Here is a 22022-nt window from a genome sequence, read left to right as displayed (position 1 = left end):
TTCTGTTTTGCTGGAGAAAAGACCAAACTGAAAGAGGCAGGCTTTTCTTTGTGCTCCTGATATGATGTTGCCACAGTTAATCTGTTCTGATCTCTGCTTTGATTAACAGAATTAGAAAAATAAACTGTCCAGGATGATCTGTATACGTCAGGAAAAAAAGAAAAAGAAACTGTCTTGTTGATACCCAGAAGCCACTTGGAAAGTGATGGACATATGTGTTATACTAGGGGTATAATTAGGGTTCTATGTGACTTTAGATCTATATAGGAGTTTGAGGCCTATAAAGATGGAGGCAGATACTTGTGAATACAGGCAGCTGGAAAAATACTTCAGGATGAACTAGTGTGTGTAAGGTGTGGGAAGAATAAGCTTAAATGCAATTTATTTTCATAAGAGGTTACCTCTAGAAATATGTGTTCATATTCCTCAGGCTTTTCCCTGTCGCAAAGGAGAAACATTTGAGGATGTGAACCACATTGTCTGGCTTCTCTCAACTGTCGACTTAAGAAAGGATATAAGGAATTACCCTTTTTTTTTTTTTTTTTTTGAGATGGAGTCTGGCTCTATTGCCCAGGCTGGAGTGAAGTGGCACAATCTCGGCTCACTGCAACCTCTGCCTCCCAGGTTCAAGCGATTCTCCTGCCTCAGCCTCCTGAGTAGCTGGGATTACAGGCACGCACTACCATGCCTGGCTAATTTTTGTATTTTTAGTAGAGATGGGGTTTCACCCTGTTGGTCAGGCTGGTCTCGGACCCCTGACCTCATGATCTGCCTGCCTTGGCCTCCCAAAGTGCTGGGATTACAGGCGTGAGCCATCATGCCCGGCCTTGGAATTATCTTAAACAGTGCTGTCAGTGCAGCATTTGATTGCACATCCCTCTACCAGAGTGAGCAGTATCAGCTCTGCTGGTGGAGGGCCCCATGGAAAGTGGCCCTTGCTTGCTTTTCCCAGAGAGCTAGAGGACACTTTTCCATAAGGAAACATGACTTACTGTTGCGTGGAAATGGGGCTGGCTGCCTGCTTCCAATCTGAAAGACTTCGAGAAGTTTTCCCACCTTACCTGAGCTGCCTGCCAAATTGTTTTGGGAACAGGAAAGGCCGTTGCAGACTCATAAGATTGACTTCCTCACTATGTCAAGCAAGGTGTTGGGTATCTCCAGGTTTGGGGACTGGAGTATAGATCACGTTTGTCTATGAAGAACCTCGTTGTGGGAGATTACTCCAGAGTCAATGGCAGCCTTTTTGGATTTGTTCCCTTCTGTCCTTCCACTCAAAACTGAAAAATTGCCCAGACTGCCCAATAGGGCCAAGCCAAGTAGAAAGCAAGGAACATCAGGGGAAGTGTCAAGACATTAGAAGAAGCGCAGTGTTTTTGGTGATCTTTACTATGTGACCTATCCCTGTTCATCCGTAAGTGCCACATGGTTTATAAACTGTCTTTGTTTTCCCCACAGGCCAGGACGACTGGAATGGGACCAGGCCGTCGCTGAAGGCCCCTCCTGCTAGGCCAGTGAAGGGAGCATACAGAGAGCACCCATATGGACGTTATTAAAAACAAACATGAGGGGAAAATAAGAGTTATGAGCAAAGTTGTTACTGATTTCTTGTATCTCCCAGGATTCCTGTTGCTTTACCCACAACAGACAAGTAATTGTCTAAGTGTTTTTCTTCGTGGTCCCCTTCTTCTCCCCACCTTATTCCATTCTTAACTCTGCATTCTGGCTTCTGTACGTAGTATTTTAAAATGAGTTAAAATAGATTTAGGAATATTGAATTAATTTTTTAAGTGTGTAGATGCTTTTTTCTTTGTTGTTTAAATATAAACAGAAGTGTACCTTTTATAATAAAAAAAGAAGTTGAGTAAAAAAAAAACACAAACCTGTTAGTTTCAAAAGTGACTTTGCTTGCTTAAAGGTTCTGAAGTAAAGGCTTGTTAACTTTCTCTTAGTTTTGATTTGAGGCATCCCGTAAAGTTGTAGTTGCAGAATCCCAAACTAGGCTACATTTCAAAATTCAGGGCTGTTTAAGATTTAAAATCACAAACGTTAACGGCAGTAGGCACCACCATGTAAAAGTGAGCTCAGACGTCTCTAAAAAATGTTTCCTTTATAAAAGCACATGGCGGTTGAATCTTAAGGTTAAATTTTAATACGAAAGATCCTCATGAATTAAATAGTTGATGCAATTTTTAACGTTAATTGATATAAAACAACAACAAAATTAGGCTTGTAAAACTGACTTTTTCATTACGTGGGTTTTGAAATCTAGCCCCAGACATACTGTGTTGAGAGATACTTAGGGGGAGGGAGTAGGTTTTGAAGAGGTTGATGGTGGTGGGGAGGGAAGGCCTCCTGAATTGAGTTTGATGCAGAGCTTTTTAGCCATGAAGAATCTTTCAGTCATAGGATTAATAATTAAATTTTCAGTATTTAAAAAGACAAAATATTTTGTCCATTTGAGATTCTGCACTCCATGAAAAGCTCACTTGGACGCTGGAGCCAAAAGCTGATGATTTTCTTAAGTTGACGGTTGTCAATATCGAACTGTTCCCAAGTTAGTCAAGTATGTCTCAACACTAGCATGATATAAAAAGGGACACTGCAGCTGAATGAGAAAGGAATCAAAATCCACTTTGTACATAAGTTAAAGTCCTAATTGGATTTGTACCGTCCTCCCATTTTGTTCTCGGAAGGTTAAATGCTACATGTGTAAGTCTGCCTAAATAGGTAGCTTAAACTTATGTCAAAATGTCTGCAGCAGTTTGTCAATAAAGTTTAGTCCTTTTTTAATCAAAGTAAATGTGATGAATTGTCATTTTTTTGGGTGGACCATAAAATAGTTTTCTCTTTCAAATAAACTTAAATTAACTCTAAAGTTAATGGGCTTGTTAAAAGTTGGAAACATTCTTAAAAGTGGTGGGGGGGATTTTATTTTAAGTTTACCAAAAAAAAAGTTGATGGAGTTGTTAAGTTTTAGTTTAAAAATAACCAAAGCTTTTTCACCCCCTGGAAGTTGTTGGAAGTAGTTGTATCCAATCCTATCAAAAATTCTAATTTATGGAGAGTTTTCAACTCAACTGAGCTGAAACTTGGATTGGTTTCCATACATAGGTCTCAATATTTAAAAGTGCGAGCCAGCCTGGTTTGCACCTTCTGTAGAGCCTCTAGGTAGCTCAAAAGTGTGACACCAAATAATTTGTGTGAGCTCAGAAGGGGACAGCACCTGCCTTTAGACATGACAGTTCAGCCAACTCTGGGTGCCCTTGAGGGTTTCTCTTTGAATCCCAGAAATGCTGATAACTCAGCTGGGCTGGGGCAGGATTTGGCATGATAGGCTGGCTCTGAACCCCCTCGTAAGAGACCGAGAGAGGAAGTGATGGAATTGGTTGGTCCCTCTTCTACTCTATGCTCATTCTCAGGGTTCTCATGGCTTCCCTAAGAGAGCCACCTAAACTGCTCGGGGGTGAAAAATCCTCTTGTATTGAAGTGCCAAGCTGCCTGCAGCAGTGCATGATGGACATTTTTTTTCTTTTTAAAACACACCAACAAAAAAATGTATTTGTAGATTGTGATAAAATGTAAATAACTGAATTTTCAACCATGGTTTGAAGTCAGCTTTCAGGGCATTATGTCTTGTTTTGATGAAAAGAGATCACTCTATACCCCCCTTTTTAAAGGAAAATTATCGCAAGAGAATCAGGATGTGTAAAGCTAACATGCATCGCAAAAAACCAAAGGTAACCTAAATGTCTGATTTTAATAGCACATATTTCTCTTTTACATAAACTGTGACAGCAACTTGCATAAACAATTCTTTAGCTGTTAATTTTAATGTTAAAACTTTGCAAAACTTGTTTAATAAAAATAGCTGTAAAAAGAAAAACCATATGTTGCCGCATAAATTAGCCATAACTCTTAATAATCCTGCCCATCACAAGTGAACTGTAATGTAACCTGGGCACAAAGTCTGACATCTTAAATGACACATTGTAAAATTTCAATGACTGTAGATTAGACCTCCTGCTGCACCCCAAAAGCTTTCTGCTCAGCTATTTAAAACTGTGTAAGGATGAGTCCCTGTAGGTCCCCATATTGATATTCACAATGAAACTTTACTTAAAATTTCTTAAAAGTTGCATGTTTCTCCTGTAATGTGTAAACTGCATGCAGGATCTCTTTATCTTTTATTTTGTATGTCTTTAAAAAAACTTCCTCTTCAAAAGACTGATCTGTTATTTCTCCATTTTCAGGTGATTGAAAACTCCTGAGGCATTACCTGGACTAGAATGGGTAGTGAAGACCCATGTCAGGTATGTTAAGGTGGCTTTCTATTAAGGACCATGTAACTGTATCATAACTGTAAAACAGTTATGCTAGGAGGTGGCCTATAAGGTGGTCAATGGGTTAATCTTTCCTGTGGTCATTTGTACCTTATTTACAACATGACCACACTTTCATGTCCATACTGAATTTACATCTAATGGTTGATAAGGCCAGACAGTATCAACTTGGATCTGTTGAATCCCACTCTGTTTATCCTGTTAATAACCTGATGAGGCGGTATTCCACTTGGAGTTCATTGGTTGCAAGCAACGAAGTGGCTAATGTAAATAAGAGACTTTATTATAAAGGTGTTAGGGGCTCAACGTTTAGTGTGAAGGCTAAAAAATCTGGTGTGGGAACTGTAGTGGCTACAGGGAACTGGGACAACAGTGGTAGACCAAAGGAACGATCTTGAAACAAGGACTGGCTCCTTGGACACAACTCAAACTATGTCGGGTCTCTTTCTGCCTCAAGATTCAGGTTTTAGAGAGGGAATATCAGACTGGATTAGCTGAGTCACATGTGTAAGAAAAAACCAATTCCTCAAAAGGCAGTTGGGGAAATGGATGCTGGGCAGACCAGAAACAATTTTACCAGTATTTTACAGAAGTAACTTAGACCTAATGAAGTTAAGTAACTTTGGGTCACATAATTAGTATGGCTAGTACTCAAGCCCAAGATTTGTGTTGCCAAAATCTGTCATCTTAACCCTGTACTGTACTGTCCTTAGTCTAGGGAAAGGGTATTTCTTATACTTAGGAGATCCTTCATAGGGATAATTGTGGTATAGAAGAAAGGACATGGAGCCTACAGAACACTTTCCCTGAAGTTTAACTGCCTGGTTTGTGTAGTTGGGGGCTGTGACAACAGTGAACTTTCCTGTTAATTGAAGCCATTAAGCAAGTAACTGGCTGATTTTTCTTTCTGCTCTGAGTGAGGTGTTAGGATTAGGATGACACTGAGGAGAAAGGCCTAACTAGGTAAGCCAAAGGCACATAGAACCTTTCACAGTGAAATTTGACTTCTTGGAATTTCTTTTTCTTCCAAACCTGCCTCTCAGCCTCTGAGAGATCTGGAAGCTTTAAGGAGGGGCATGTGTGCTGAACAAGTTTCTGGGCACCTGATAAGTCCTAAGTTTGATGTTGGTCACATGAATGGCTAGGAAATTTAGCAGGGGGGAATCCCTGAATGTAGAGAATTTAGTCTCACCTCTTCCTAGGGTAGTCTGAAGAAGAAAAATGGATTAGAAGTTGGGTGAAACCTTTCATGTGGACTGTGCTTGGAAAGACAGGTTCTGTTGTTTGTGGACCCAGGCCTGCTGGTGTTCTGCCTGTTCTGGACGTGTAGCTTCGCCCATTGACCCAAGTGTTTTCTGTAAAATTCTATCACTCACTACCTGTGAACTTTTATTTATTTATTTATTTATTTATTTTAAGGTGGAGTCTCAACTCTGTTGCCCAGGCTGGAGTGCAGTGGTATGATTTCAGCTTACTGCAACCTCTGCCTCCCGGGTTCAAGCGAGTCCCCTGCCTCACAGTAGCTGGGATTATAGGCACATACCACAACGTCTGGATAATTTTTATATTTTTAGTAGAGATGGGGTTTCACCATGTTGGCCAGGCTAGTCTTGAACTCCTGGCTTCAAGTGATCTGCCCACCTCAGCCCCTCAAAGTGCTAGGATCATAGGCGTGAGCCACTGCACCCGGCCAACCTGTGAATTTCTATTACAATTCTGTAAGCTTTAGAGACAGGCAAGATCAAGATTGGGTATCTGTCCTGGCTCTGCTTCATGTGAGCCTTTGTCACCTTAGTCAGAAACAAAACCCTTTCAGTGCCTCATTTATCATCAAATGAAGTTGATGATAATATCTGACATTTATCACTGTGTGCATCATAATATCCTAACAGAGTTAATAAGTATCTCATTTGGTCCCTTTCTACCTTTGTTTCTGTTTTGAGGAAAAATTCACACAGCATAAAATTTACAATTTTAAAGTGTACAATGCAGTAGTTTTAAGTATATTTGTACTGTGCAACCATTTCCACTATTTAATTCCAGAATACTTTCATCACTCTAAAAATAAATCTTGTATCTGCTAATAGTCACTCCCAACTCCCCTCTCTCACCAGCTGTTGGCAGCCACTCATCTTTCTGTGGGTTTGCCTATCCTGACCATTCCATATAAATGGAATCATAATATATGCTTTTTGGAATTGGCTTCTTTGACTTTGCATAGTGTTTGGTTCATCCAGTTGATAGCATGTAACATAGTACTTCCTACTATGCATAGGAAACATTACTTCCAAAAGCAGCCCGTTTCATTAGAGATGGCTCTAAATATTTTATCTCTCATTTTGAATGAGACCTATACCTCAGTAATTTAAACTGAATCTGCTTTGGACCCCTGAAGCAATATCCTTTCAGGTATTTGAAGATTTTTTCATTGCTGTGTCTTTCCCATCTCTAAAAATTTTCTTGGCTTGGCTGTGCACGGCAGCTCATGCCTGTAATCCCAACACCTGGGGAGGCTGAGGTGGGAGGATCACTTGAGGCCAGGAGTTCAAGACCAGCCTGGACAACATAGCAGACTCTGTCTCTACAAAAAGTAAAAAAATTAGCTGGGCATGATGGCTTGCACCTCTAATCCTAGCTACTCAGGAGGCAGGGGCAGGAGGATCACTTGAGTCTAGGAGTTCAAGGTTACAGTATACTATGATCACATCACTGTACTCCAGCCTGGGTAGAAAGTTTTTAAAATACTATTAGTCCCAAAAAAATACATTTCCTGCATGCCACATGTGGCCTTTAGCCCACCAGTTTGAAACCTCTGGTTAGCTTCTGTTAGTATAAATTAAAGGTCATGTTAGCATTTTTTTTTTTTTTTTTTTTGAGACAGAGTCTCGCTCTGTTGCCCAGGCTTGAGTGCAGTGGTGCGATCTCCGCTCACTGCAAGCTCTGCTGCCTCCGGGGTTCACGCCATTCTCCTGCTTCAGCCTCCCGAGAAGCTGGGACTACAGGTGCCCGCCACCACGCCCGGCTAATTTTTTTGCGTTTTTAGTAGAGACAGAGTTTCACCATGTTTGCCAGGATGGTCTCGATCTCCTGACCTCGTGATCCGCCCGCCTCAGCCTCCCAAAGTGCTGGGATTACAGGTGTGAGCCACCGCGCCTGGCCATGTTAGCATTTTTAAGTGATTCTTTTTGGACAAACATAACTGTCCTAGTGGCAAAGAAGTTTAGAGTTTTGGGGGAGTTTTAAAATAACAACTTTATTGAGATAGAATTCATATACCATACTGTTCTCTCACTTAAAGTGTACAATTCAGTGGTTTTTAGTATATACACAGAGTCATTCGGTCATCACTATGGTCTGTTTGAAATGTCTTTACCAACCCAAAAAGAAACCCCATGCCTTTTGTCTGTCTCCCACCAATTTATCCCCTCCAGCCATAGGCTGCTACTCTGCTTTCTGTCTCTATAGACTTGCCTGCTGTGGATATGCACTAAAGATGACAAGGGTTTAGCCTCCAGAAGACCAAGACCAAGGGTTTAACCAGTCACAGAAAACCACTTTCTGTATGATTTCATGCAAATGAAATTTCATACAAATGAAATCATACAATAAGTGGTCTTTTGTGACTGGCTTCCTTTTTTTCTTTTGAGATGGAGTCTTGCTCTGTCACTCAGGCTGGAGTGCAGTGGCATGATCTCAGCTCACGGCAACCTCCGCCTCCCAGGTTCAAGCGATTTTCCTGCCTCAGCCTCCTGAGTAGCTGGGATTATAGGCACGCACCTCCATGCCTGGCTAATTTTTGTATTTTTGGTAGAAGTGGGGTTTCACTGTGTCGGCCAGGCTGGTCTGGAACTTGTGACCTCAGGTGATCCGCCTACCTTGGCCTCCAAAGTTTGTGTCTTTAAGTGCTGGAAAGAGAGAGAGAGAGATAGACAGACAGAGGAGAGAGGGGAGAGGGGAAGGGAAGGAGGGAAGGAAAAAAGCTGCCAATTAAGCTGACATGGTGGTTTCTTTTCACATCAAATACAAGATGCATCCTGAAAAAAATAATCATTATTACTGCATTTTGTGAATTCAGACATGTATTGACTATTTACTCTGTGCCATGTAGTTTTTTCTACCAGTGAGGTAAATGTTATCCCATTTTCACACATAATGAAACTGAGACCAGAAAATTTTAAATAGGCCAAGCCTGGTGGCTCATACTGGTAATCCCAGCACTTTGGGAGGGCAAGGCACGAGTATCACTTGAGTCCAGGAGTTCGGCACTAGCCTGGGCAACATAGTGAGACTCCCATCTCTACAAAAAAAAAAAAAAAAAAAGTAGATGTGGTAGTGCATGCCTGTAGTCCCAGCTACTGGAGAGGCTGAGTCAGGAAGATCGCTTAAGCCCAGGAGGTCAAGGCTGCAGAGAGTCATGATCATGACACTATACTCCAGCCTCTGCCTCAAAAAATACTAATATATCTATAAAATAATAATTTAAAAAATAGTTACAATAGTGTATCATCATGTTCTCTTGCAGAACTGAATACCAGGGAGCCTGGAGGAGCTGCCTGAGAAAGGCTTAGGGAGGGTCAGAGAAAGGGGATAGCATTTCAGTTGCATCTTAAAGGATTACCAAATTTTGCCAGGCAGACAAATGGATAGTTTAGCATAATAACACTTTATTATAGCTTTAAGCAGACTAAATTTAATGAATTAATTAGAGGTGGGGTCTTGCTTTGCCAGCCAGGCTGGAGTGCGGTGGTGTGATCATAGCCCACTGCAGCCTTGAACTCCTGGGCTCAAGCTTCCCTCCTGCCTCAGCCTCCCAAGTAGGTGGGACTACAGGCGTGGACCACCATGCCCACCTGACTTTTTTTTTTTTTTTTTTGATAGAAACAGTTCTCTATGTTGCCCAAGCTGGACTCAAACTCCTGGCCTCAAGCACCTTCCCAGAGTGGTAAGGATTACAGGTATGAGCCACCATACCCTGCCTAAGCAGACTACTTTCAAATTCTGCCTCAGTTTCAAGTCTCAGTTTCATCATTTGTAAAATGGGGATAATATTTACTTCACAACATCATTGGGAAGATCGAGTGAGCTAATGCATATAAAACATTCAACAGGCCAGGCACAGTGGCTCACGTGTGTAATCCCAGCACTTTGGGAGGCCGAGGTGGGTGGATCACCTGAGGTCAGGAATTCGAGACCAGCCTGACCAACATGGAGAAACCCCATCTCTACTAAAAACACAAAAAATTAGACGGGCATGGTGGCACATGCCTGTAATCCCAGCTACTCTGGAGGCTGAGGCAGGAGAATCACTTGAACCTGGGAGGCGGAGGTTGCAGTGAGCCAAGATCGCACCATTGCACATAACAAAAGCGAAACTCCATCTCAAAAAAAAAAAAAAAACATTCAACATGACACGTAGTAAGCACTCAAATATTAGCTATAAATAGAGATTGGAAGAATAAGTTGGTGCTGATTTTGGAAGCTACATATTAGTCAAGGAGTTTGAACTTTATTCTAAAGTTTGAGCTATTTAATGCCTTAAGCATGAGAGTGACTTACATCACATCTGTTTACCAGTGTGCCGGCAAGGTAGGGAAAATAAGGGAAGGAAACTTTCTGTAAAGTGGCGCTACTTCTTTGTGGGAGAGTGAAGGAGATATTCTCCCCTTGTTGTCCTCCCGCCTTCCCTTCTGCCTGAAGGCCTTTTAATTCCTCCTTTTTCAGAAAGGAGACTCATCTCTCCTGTCTGGTACTTGGGTTGTTTGAGGATGAGATGTCTGGACTGCCCGATGTTACGGGAATCTCCTCATGTCGTATTCCTTTCACCCACCCTGTGAAATGGAAACCAAAACTCCTGAGTGTCTACTAATAGAAACTTTGCGCTTAACGGATTGTTAAACATCCTCAATGGATGAGGTCCCTGCCTCCATTTTAAGCTCTTAATTATGTGCTAATTCTGTGCTGGGAGTATCATATACAGCAAGCTTGTCCAACCTGTGGCCCAGGACGGCTTTGAATGCAGCCTGACACACATTCATAAACCTTGAAACATGATGAGATTTGTCTGCAATTTTTTTCTTAAGCTCATCGGCTGTCATTAGTGTATTTTATGTGTGCCCCAAGACAGTTACTCTAATGTAGCCCAGGGAAGCCAAAAGATTGGACATCCCTGAATTACACAGTATCTCATTTAATTCTCACAAACAACCCTGTGAAGCAATGATTATCCGTGGCATACAGAGAGAGAAATGTATGTCTAGAAGTTGAGATAACCATAGAGTCCAAGAGATGGAGATTAGACTGAAGTCTTCGTGCTCCTCCTCAGCTGCTGGTCTTCTCTGTACCTAGGGTGGCCACATGATCAGCTTACACCGAAGTAGTTCCTGGCTTTGGTGTATAGGACTGGTACCCCTGGCTTGGTTTCCAGATTCCTGAAGTTAAAAAACTTGGATTCTGGGCCGGGTGCGGTGGCCCACGCCTGTAATCCCAGCACTTCGGGAGGCCAAGGTGGGCAGATCATGAGGTCAGGAGTTTGAGACCACTCTGGCCAACATGGTGAAACCCTACCTCTACTAAAAACACAAAAATTAGCTGGACGTGGTGGTGCGCATCTGTAATCCCAGCTACTTCGGAGGCTGAGGCAGGGGAATTTTTTGAACCTGGGAGGCGGAGGTTATAGTGAGCCACAATCGCACCATTGCACTCCAGCCTAGGCGACAAGAACAAGACTCCATCTCAAAAAAAAAAAAAAAGACTTGGATCCTTATGAGCCCTCCCCTCTTCTCTTCAGACCCACATGTACCTCCTGCTCCACAGATTAATAGTCGTTGCATGTTTAAAGCTAGCAAGCATCTGATGAATATTTAATAGCATCAAGCAGACAGGCTGCAAACAGCTGTCTGAGATAGCAGCTGCTTAGGGGGAGGGGAGGAAGTACACAACACTGCCTTAACTACCCATTCTTTTGTTCCCTGGCCTAGAAAATAGACCTGGCTTTTCAAGGCCCCTGAGGAGCACAAGCCTTTGAGGGCACTGCACCCTAGTCCTATTGTAGCCTGATTGCTGCCCTCGGCTCCTAAGGAGGCTGCCTTCAAGCAGGAGACTCAACCCTTTTTGGGAGGTAATGGGGAAGAATGTTCACTGACCTCTAGAATCCATTTTCCAGTCCCAGAGCTGGAGGTCTTCTACTCTATTGTCTATTCTGGCTCTGAAGCTGAGGATGCAGTCTCATCTAGTGTTCTGCAGACTGCAGCTCACTCTCTCTGTGTTTTTTGTTTGTTTGTTTGTTTTGAATGTAGTTTCTGCTTTTGTGTACAGCTCTCTCTTCTAAAAGGAGAGAGACGTGTATCTGAAAGGGATGTGAATTTCATAGCTGTGCTGCTGAGGTTTAGCTTCTTGGCATTCTGTGATCACAGATTCCCTAGCCTCTCACCGGTGACTGTACTTCTCATTCCTAGCCGGTACTGTGGTGATTGTATTTGCATCTCAGGCAGGGAATGGGCCGATAGGAGTTCTCATGTACACAAGCTAACCCTATCCTTAGACCTTGGGGAGCTTCTTGCTTCAAGGAGGCCTTGTCACTTTCAGGGCAAATTGGGGGTGGGGGGGTTGTCCAGGGACTCCTTAAAAAAGACAGCTTAGTTGAGATGTTTCTAGATAGAGTGTGAGGCACAGCCAGTCTATCAGCCCAGATTAATCAGCTAAAAAGGGCACCTTGCCAGAAATTTGGGTACTATTTCTGATCTTAATATTGCATTAAGATATCTAAATTGACTGTTCCCTTGTCAACCTCAGGGTAGCCAGTCTCTTTCTTCTAGGCACTGTGATGTGTGTGAAAACTTGAGATAGAAGAGTTTGGGTTCAGATACAGGGCTAATTATTCCCAGGGGTCTTCTAACTCCAGCAGCCTTCATGGTTCCTATTCATGGCCTAGCTTTAGGTATAAGATGGTTGCTCCTCAGGTCTCAGGCTCTGGGGTTGGAATGTAGCAAACACATTCTGCATCTGCCTTTGAGAAAGAGAAATATCTTATGCTCTGATGTGATTATTTTTAAGCTTCTCTCCAGAAATCAGTACAAATGTCTCCTTTCATTCTTTTTAAAAATACATTCACTATTATACATTAAACACCTACTATGTGCCAGACACTGGGGATCCAGTGGCTGGTGAACAATATAAAATGGTCCCTGGCTTCATGGAGTTTATAGTCTATTTGTGGAAATAGACATTAAACAGATAATCTCATAAATAACAAATACTTTCAATTGTGTAGAGTTCTACAAAGAAAAGAACAGTGCGATGAGGGTATACAACCTACTACTGTGGTCTTCCTTGAGGAAATGATGTTTAAGCCAACATCTGAAGGAAGACTTAGCTAGGCAGAGGGCTTGGGGAAAGGACATAGAGCAGCACTTTATAGGCAGAGGATAGGACTGAAGCAAGTTGAAGCCAAGGTAAGAATCTGGACCTTTTTTATTTTTATTTTTGAGACAGGTCTTGTTCTGTCATCCAGGCTGGAGCACAGTATCAAGATGATGGCTCATTACACCCTCCACTTCCCAGGCTCAAGTGATCCTCCACCTCAGCCTCCCAAGTAACTGGGACTACAGGCAGGTGGCTAATTTTTTCTATTTTTTGTAGAGACAAGATCTCAATATGTTGCCCAGGCTGTTTTCGAACTCGTAGGCAAAATTGATCCTCCTATGTTAACCTCCCAAAGTGTTGCGATTATAGGTGTAAAGTCCACCTAGCTGGACCTTATTCTTTTTTTTTTTTTTTTTTTCTCAGGGGCCAGGTGCAATGGCTCACACTTGTAATTCCAGCACTTTGGGAAGCTGAGGTGAGTGGATCACCTGAGGTCAGGAGTTCAAGACCAGCCTGGCCAACATGGTGAAACCCTGTCTCAACTAAAAATTCAAAAAATTAGCTGGGCGTGGTGGCGGGTGCCTGTAATCCCAGCTCCTCAGGAGTCTGAGGCAGGAGAATTGCTTGAACCCGGGAGGTGGAGGTAGCAGTGAGCCGAGATTACATCACTGTATTCCAGCCTGGGCAATAAGAGCAAAACTCCGTCTCAAAAGAAAAACAAAAACCAGATGGGATCTCATCTCACTACAGTGAACATAGCTCATTGCAGCAATCATAGCTCACTGCAGCTTCTACCTCCTGGGCTCAAGCCGTCCTCTCACCTCAGCATGGATCCAGAGTAGCTGGGACTGTAGGCATGGGCCACCGCACCCAGCTTATTTTTTGATTTTTTGTAGAGACAAAGTATCACTATGTTGCCCAGGCTTGTCTTGAACTTCTGGCCTCAAGCAGTCCTTCCACCTCGGCATCCCAAAGTGCTAGAATTACAGGTGTGAGCCACTGCACTTGGCTGACTTTAAAAAAGCAAAGTTTCATAGAGTTTTGGTTTCCAATTCACAGGGTGGGTGAAAGGAATAGGATATGAGGAGAGTCCCTTAACACATGACAGTCCTAACATCCCGCTGAACTAAATGGGAGGAGGGGGGTGTGGAAAATGAAATTATTCAATGTCTGATTTTTAAACTTGCTGATGAGTGGAGAATGGTTGTGGAGACCTATTAAGAAACTTGCTAGTCTAGGCAAGAAATAAGAAAGATCTACCCAGGCATGGTAGCATGTGGCTGTAATCCTAGCTACTTGGGAGGTGGAGGCAGGAGGATCTCTTGAACCCAGGAAGTAGAGGTTGCAGTGAATTGAGATCGTGCCACTGCACTGCAGCCTGAGTGACAGAGTGAGACTGTCTTACCAATAACAAAAAAGGGCTATAGTAGAGTAATATTGCAAACGTAGAGAAGGTAAATGAGTTCAAGAACTTTTGCCAGGCACAGTGGCTCATGCTTGTAATCCTAGCACTGTGGGAGGCCGAGGCGGGTGGATCACCTGAGGTCAGGAGTTTGAGACCAACCTGGCCAACATGGTGAAACCCCGTCTCTACTAAAAATACAGAAATTAGCTGGGCGTGGTGACGCGTGCCTATAATCCCAGCTACTTGGAAGCCTGAGCGAGGAGAATCACTGGAACCCAGAAGGCAGAGGCTGCAGTACTGGAGCTGAGATTGTGCCACTACACTCCAGCCTGAGCAAAAGAGCGAGACTGTCTCCAAAAATATATATATATATATCTTTTAGGAGATAGAATGAACATAGTAGGGTTCCAGGTTACTGACTGGAACAGCTAGGGAGATGGTAGTGCCATTTAAAAGACGGGAAGCACTGGCCAGGCATGGTGGCTCACATCTGTAATCCCAGCACTTTGGGAGGCCATTAGGAGGATCCCAGGAGTTTGAGAACAGTCTTAGCAACATATGGAGACAAAAACTTAAAAATTAGCCAAGGATGTTGGTGTGTGTGTGTGTGATCGTATTTGGAGGCTGAGGTTGGAGGATCACTTCAGCCCAGGAGACAAGGCTGAAGTGAGCCATGATGTTGCCGCTGTACTCCAGCCTGAGTGACAAAGCAAGACTGTCGTTAAAAAAAAAGAAGAAGGAGCATTGCTACAGGTTTTAGCATGAGATCAAGCCCCTTCCCTGTGCCCCAGATTTAAGATGTGTCTCCTCTAGTCCACCCTGACTGAGTATTTGGTGCTGGGATGAATCCTTCATAACATCCATGGCTCCTTGAGCCTAACATTGAGTTACCAATAATAGTGATAAGAAGATGCCTATTTTCTGATTTCCATTCTTCAACAGACTTTAAAGATTTTTGTTCATCTTTTTCACATCTCTAGGACAGCAGAAAGCATTTTTCCCTGTGTTTATAGAGGCTTCAAAGCTTAGATAGGCCCCCCAAAGGTTTTGTTGATTCTTCCCTGGGTCACTCAGCTGAGATATGACCAAGGACAGGAGATACTGAGTGTGAGACTGCATTTTCATTACCTGACAGCAAAAAGAGAATTCATAGGCTGTGGACTTCTGTTTTCTACCCATCTGTGTACCCAAGAAACCTGTGTACTGAATGAAACAACTCGAGTTGTGCTGTGGGATGGGGCAGTTGTAAGGGAAGCAGCCTGGTCAGGTGGGAGGCTGGGAAGCCCCCTAATAGGGGAGCTTTCTTAATTTTCTACCTTGTGTCTTTGCAGCTATCAGAGGACTCCGGAAACCTGGAGAGCTACCTGCTGTATAAAGGCTGGCCTGAGGGCATTTGCTGAACACAGAGAAACCCAGGAGAGGAGATCAGCAGTTTTCTTTCACTCTACTTGATCTGTCAGATTTACCCAGAGAAAGCCAGTCAGGATCCCTTAAGAGTCTTTAGGCCCAGAATGGAGTCCTCAGGGCTGCAGGGGACTGTGGTGCTAACAATTAAACTGTTCAAGACTTTAAAGAGTTGAAGGGGACTAATGGGTATCCCTAGCATGGCCTCCTAGATGAGAATGAACTGGCAACTCCTACTGTGCCTTCCCAGTCTATGTGGTTCCCTTTAGCCTCCCATAGAATTGGCTGAAACACCCTACGACCATTTTCTGTTTCCCCACTACCACACCTGCGTTACGGGTGTCAGCCTGTGAGTCCTTGAACCCTTCCAGAGGGCTCCCAAAGGAGGGTGATCACCGCCCCTCCATTGAAGACTGAGGAAAGCCAAGTGAGAAGATTCAGTTTATTTGAGCAAGTTATTTAACATCTGAACCTGTTTTTCTTTTCATTGTTTATTACTTAACCTTGTCCAAAAAGGTCATAAAGGGTAGTAGGGCTTTTTCTATTCCACCTTTGTACTATATTTCTCCCCAGCAAGTATCTGCCCCTGAGGAGCTCAATAAAGGTTTGGTCAAGTGATGAATGGCCCCACTCTGGTAGCTTCTATCAACTCTGGGAGAGAGCCAAAGCCCCCGTCTAGCTCTCACTTTCCTTCCAGCTATACTAGGCCAGCTATTTGTTCTGACATTTTCTCTTGAAGGATTGGAAAGTCAGCCTTTGATAGGCTTCTGGTTTCCTCTGGCCTATATCTAAGTTGATTTATACTCAGCTTCCTGAGAGGCTAGGGACCTCTGATACTGCACTCTTCCCTAATGCCTTCTGGTTATTTACCCTAACAAAGGAACAAGGGGAAGAACTGAGGTTAGGGAGAGAATAGAGCTTATCTGCATTTTAACTGTGCCTGGGGCATTCTAGTGCGCTTGGATTGGTCCTTAGCAGGAACAGGAGTATAATGGAAAGGGATTCCTTAAAGTCAGTTGATTCACACTGGGCAAGCTATTTAACCTCTGAACCTGTTTCTGCCTTCATTGTTGATTACTATAAATAACAGCTAATAATTTACTTATTTCTTAGTATGTACCAGGAAAATGAGAAAAACTGAGACTCAAGGAGAATAAAAAAACTTGCCTATGGTTAGAAAAAGACTTAATGGTCTGTACTATCAGACTTCATGGCCTATTCTTTTGACCTGTTTGTACCTCTCACAACCACAAGTGCTTTGAAATAGTAAAGCATTTGGTTTGCATAAGGGGTTCGTCTAGGATGACAGATCATCTAGGTTTACCCAAGACAGAGTTTCTGGGATATGGGACTTTAAGTGCTAAAACTGGAAAAGTCACAGGCCAGCCTCGATGAGTTTGTTACCCTGTGTTTACATTGGATGCTCTGAGTCCAGCGCTGACAAGGGAGGAGTTTGGGGTGGGGAATTAGGGAATCAGATGGCATCCTCATCATACATAAATGGAGGCACAGAACCTGAGTCACTGGCTGAGGAGCCAGTGTTAGATTCCTAGACAGGTATACCCGCAGTCTGCTAGGATTTCTACTGGGGAGCCACAGAATTTTATAGGAAAGCTTACAGGGCTGAAGCCAAACAGATCTGAATTCAAATCCCAGCTCATCATTTGTATATTTCCAGAGCCTGTTTAATTTTTTTTTTTTTTTCCTTTTTGCTTTAAGAAGAGCTGTAGGGCCTGTTTACTCCATCAAAGTAGGGTAAGAATTGCTACCTACTGAATGGGATCTGAGAAGCAAATGAAGTGTTTGAAATGCCTGGCATGGGCTCTAGACACAATACTGCTCAACCCTGAAGTTTCCCTCCTCCTTTTTTCCCAGGCTTGTGGGTCTTACGCAGTCCTGTCACCTGTCACAGCCTTCATCCTCCTGTTACCACTTAATGGCCCTTGGGATCTTCCTTTGAGAGCCCTGACTTGTTGGGCTTGGCCCACCCACCCAGCTGCCCTGTATGTCAGTCACCTCCCCTGCAAGCTGAGAAAGGATGACATCAGCCTTTCCCTCTTCCCCCCTCCCAAGCCTCTAGGCTGTTTTGAGCCATAAATATTTTAGTTGGGCCTTTCTCTGGCTGTTGCCAAGGTGATGGGCTCTCAGGGGACTGGGGTGGGAGTGTGGAGGTGGGGCTGGCAGCCTGGGGCCTGGCAGCAGAGCTGGCCTTGGAGGAGCGGGTATGAGGCCTGGCCAAGAGTCAATGCTTGCAGCTCAACAAGCAGGCTGTTGCTCTACCTGCCTGCCTTCCCTTTCCGTGGCCCCTCAGAGCCACTTCTGTTGCCTACAGGCCTACTTCTGCCCTTGGCTGCTGCTGTTCAACCTTAGGTAAACTGTTGAATGTCCCTAGGTTTTTATTTTAACATCCGTAACAAAAATCCAAGAAAGCAAAGGAAGTTTTGTAAAAATGCTGTAAGATGCAAGGCTAGTGAATCATGATTGGAGAAGCTAGGTCCCATTGCCTTTTCTGATAGACCTAAAGGCTGAGGTCTTGATGCCATGTGGATGTGGCCCTGAAGACAGCTCTTAGGTATGCAACTGTCTCCCCTTCCTCCTTTCCCACGATGCACCGTCTACTGTTTTCTCTGAAGTTCCCAGGTCTAGCTAGATGACCTGGCCTGGCATGGGGTAGCCCAGGAAGGAGTTGGGCCTTGTGGCTTATGAGCAGAGTTGAGAGTCTCTTTTGCTTGAGACACAGAAATTCAGGTCCCCAAACTAGATCTGGCCCTCATCCTTACCTACTTCACCTCCTTCCTGGTGACCTTACATCTGGTTAGCTGCTAAATTCTAGGTTGTGGCAGCATGCCCCACCCCTCTCCTTGGGATGGGTCTAAGAAGGCCCATAGAGGAGGCACTGGGATCCATTCCCTACCCTACCATTGAGAATCGCTGCAGTTGTATCCAGGATTCCACATCTTATGCCCAGCCATGGCCAGCTCAATTTCCCTGTTGTACTTGGAGTTCAGATTCCTTTGCATCAGGCTCTCTCTGGTGGTTAAGATGTGCATTGCAGAAAAATAAGATAAATGAGAGACTGAACTTCAGGCCACCCTGAAAGGTGGGGATAGTTTACACCAAGGAAAAGAATCTGTGTCTCCAACTCCTAATAACTTCCGCTCCATTTGTCACATAGGATATCTCTCACATGTGTTTGCTTCTCTCCATTAATCCTCACAACATAGTAATTTTCCTAATTTTACAGATGAAACAGGCTTAGAGAGTTGAAATCAAGTCCAAATTCTTTACTGTGTGTAACATTCAGGATCATCAAGTGATCTGAATTGAACCTATTTTTCTAGCCTCATCTTCAGTTATTCTCAAGCCAAACTGGACTTACCCTTCTGGAACGTAGCCTACTTGACAGTTCCCTCTATCTTAATTACCTTAAATACATTACCTGTCAAAATCCAATCTCTTTTTAAACTAAAGAAATACGATATTTTCTGGGTTTTCTATAGTTTGCATATATTTGTTTGTTTGTTTTGTTTTGTTTTTTTTTGAGACGGAGTCTCGCTCTGTCACCCAGGCTGGAGTGCTGTGGCCGGATCTCAGCTCACTGCAAGCTCCGCCTCCCGGGTTCACGCCATTCTCCTGCCTCAGCCTCCCAAGTAGCTGGGACTACAGGCACCCGCCACCTCGGCCGGCTAATTTTTTTGTATTTTTTAGTAGAGACGGGGTTTCACCTTGTTAGCCAGGATGGTCTCGATCTCCTGACCTCGTGATCCGCCCGTCTCGGCCTCCCAAAGTGCTGGGATCACAGGCTTGAGCCACCGCGCCCGGCCTAGTTTGCATATATTTGTAATAAATATAAGATGTGGGAAGATGAATGGATGAGAATGGGGGTGGGGGAATTGCCTGGTAGGTGGGAGGTTGTGTGGGGAGACTAATGTATACATGGAGTGAGAACGGCCCAGGAACTTGGAAGAACATGAAGACACCTGGATTCTCTGGTATTGAAAATCAGATGTAAAGTATTCTTGCTGGCAAGAGAAGGTGAAAGCACATCGCTGGTGGGCTGGGACCGGGCTGCAGGTGACATTTTTTTCAATGCCTTCAATCTTAAATTCACATTAGTTTGTTTGAGATGGAGTTTTGCTCCTGTTGCCCGGCTGGAGTGCAATAGCACGATCTTGGCTCACCACAGCCTCTGCCTCCTGGATTCAAGCGATTCTCCTGATTCAGCCTCCTGAGTAGCTGGGATTACAGGCATGTGCTACCATGCCCAGCTGATTTTGTATTTTTAGTAGAGACGGGGTTTCTCCATGTTGGTCAGGCTGGTCTCCAACTCTCGACCTCAGGTGATCCGCCCACCTCAGCCTCCCAAAGTGCTGGAATTACAGGCGTGAACCACCGCACCCGGGTTGTTTTTATTTTTGACGCAGGGTCTCGCTCTGTTGCCCAGGCTGGAGTGCAGTGGTGCAATCTCAGCTCACTGTAACCTCGACTTCCCAGGTTCAAGTGATTTTCATGCCTCAACCTCCTGGGTAGCTGGGATTATAGGTGCACAACACCACACTGCCTAATTTTTGTATTTTTAGTAGAGGTGGGGTTTTACGATGTTGGCCAGGCTGGTCTTGAACTCCTGGTCTCAAGTTATCTGCCCAACTTGGCTTCCCAAATTGTTGGGATTATAGGCGTGAGCCACCATGCCCTCGCAATATCCATGTTTTAATAAAAATAGCTAATGCTTCAATAGCATTGAATGGCTCCAGAGAATGTGTTCTTAATGACTGCATTTTGATATTGAATATTCTGCCTTATATTTCCGTTGAATAAAACTGACATTCCAGAAAGCTGCATTGTGTTTTATGCTGCGGATTCATCACTTCTGTGTACCACCAGAGGTCTTCATAGTCTGGGCTGAAAACTGCTGATTTAAGGCCAGGTGCGGTGGCTCATGCCTGTAATCCCAGCACTTTGGGAGGTCGAGGTGGGCGGATCACCTGAGGTTCAGGAGTTCGAGACCATCCTGGCCAACATGGCAAAACCCCAACTCTACTAAAAATACGGAAATTAGTCAGGCATGGTGGTGGGCGCCTGTAATTCCAGCTACTCAGGAGACTGAGGCAGGAGAATCGCTTGAACCCAGGAGGCAGAGGTTGCAGTGAGCCAAGATCGTGCCATTGCACTCCAGCCTGGGCAACAAGAGCAAAAGTCCATCTCAAAACAAAAAGCTGATTTATAGGACGGATTTGGGCCAGGTGTTATGGTTCCATTTTGTAAATCCAGTTATTTGGGAAGCCCAGGCAGGAGGATCATATGGGCCCAGGAGTTGAAGACCAGCCTGGGTGATAGAGTGAGACTTTATCTCTACAACAACAACAACAACAAAATTATTTTGAGATGGAGTCTTGCACTGTTGCCCCGACAATGGCGCAATATCGGCTCACTGAAACCTCCACCTCCCAGCTTCAGGCAATTCTCTTGCCTCAGCCTCCTGAGTAGCTGGAATATAGGTGCACACCGCCACGCCAGGCTAAATTTTTTTTTTTTTTTGTACTTTTTAAATTTCGTTTGTTTTTTGAGACAGTCTTGCTCTGTCCCCCAGGCTGGAGTGCAGTGGCGTGATCACGGCTTACTGCAAGCTCCACCTCCCAGGTTCACACCATTCTCCTGCCTCAGCCTCCCAAGTAGCTGGGAATACAGGGGCCCGCCAACACACCTGGTTAATTTTTTGTATTTTTAGTAGAGACGGGGTTTCACAGTGTTAGCCAGAACGATCTCGATCTGACCTCGTGATCCGCCCGTCTCGGCCTCCCAAAGTGCTGGGATTACAGGCGTGAGCCACCGCGCCTGGCCCTTTTTTTGTACTTTTAGTAGAGACAAGGTTTCACTATGTTGGCCAGGCTGGTCTCGAACTTGTGATCTGCCCACCTCGACCTCCCAAAGTGCTAGGATTACAGGCCGGAGCCACCACACCCAGCCATTTTTTTTTTTTTTTAATTAGGCACAGTGGTGTATACCTGTAGTCCTAACTACTCGCGACACTTAGGTAGGAGGATGACTTGAGCCCAAGAGTTGGAGGCTGAAGTGAGCTATGATTGCACCACTACATTCCAGCCTGGGTGACAAAGTGAGGCTGTGTCTCTAAAAAACAGGACAGATTTGCCAACTTTTGGCCATGGTCCTAGAATAACATGACCAAAGAAGAGACCTCAGCTTCCAGTACCCAGTGACAGGATTGGCTTAGAGCCAGTGGCATTTCCTCAAAAACTTAAGACTCCTGGAAGGACCAATGGATAGCAACTTTATCAGGAAATGAAAGCTCAGGGAGGGGAAGTGAGGGTTTCAAAGTTACAAAACAGCTGAGACGTATGGTCACAGGTCTGGAAGACAAGAGCCTAGCCAAAATCCTGCCATCTTATTATTTTCTCCAGGGATTGGGAATGATTGTATGTGGGATATAAAAATATTTTTTACAAAAGAAAAGATAAGGCTGGGCGTGGTGGCTCAAGCCTGTAATCCCAGCA

The 22022-nt window shown here is 44.1% G+C and overlaps 1 protein-coding gene across 3 annotated transcripts in view; it reads left to right on the top strand.

The window, feature by feature from the left end:
• The window catches only part of KHDRBS1 (KH domain containing, RNA binding, signal transduction associated 1), a 52192-nt gene extending 36060 nt beyond the window's left edge, over positions 1-16132 (top strand). For 2 of the 3 annotated variants that reach the window (XR_001003249.1, XM_011955444.1), the window contains exon 9: positions 1456-2795. Coding sequence is in view for 1 of the 3 variants with exons in the window: in XM_011955444.1 (XP_011810834.1) it covers positions 1456-1553 (98 nt within the window). In the remaining 2 variants the exon portion in view is untranslated. Of the gene's footprint in view, positions 1-1455; positions 2796-4250; positions 4311-15437 lie in introns of those variants that run through there. The other variant, XR_001003248.1, reaches the window with a different exon arrangement.
• Positions 16133-22022: the final 5890 nt, after the last annotated feature.

Source organism: Colobus angolensis, unplaced genomic scaffold, assembly GCF_000951035.1.
Source record: "Colobus angolensis palliatus isolate OR3802 unplaced genomic scaffold, Cang.pa_1.0 Scaffold4, whole genome shotgun sequence".
In the NCBI taxonomy this organism is placed as follows: Eukaryota; Metazoa; Chordata; class Mammalia; order Primates; family Cercopithecidae; genus Colobus; species Colobus angolensis.
This window is presented reverse-complemented; position numbering and strand designations above follow the sequence as displayed.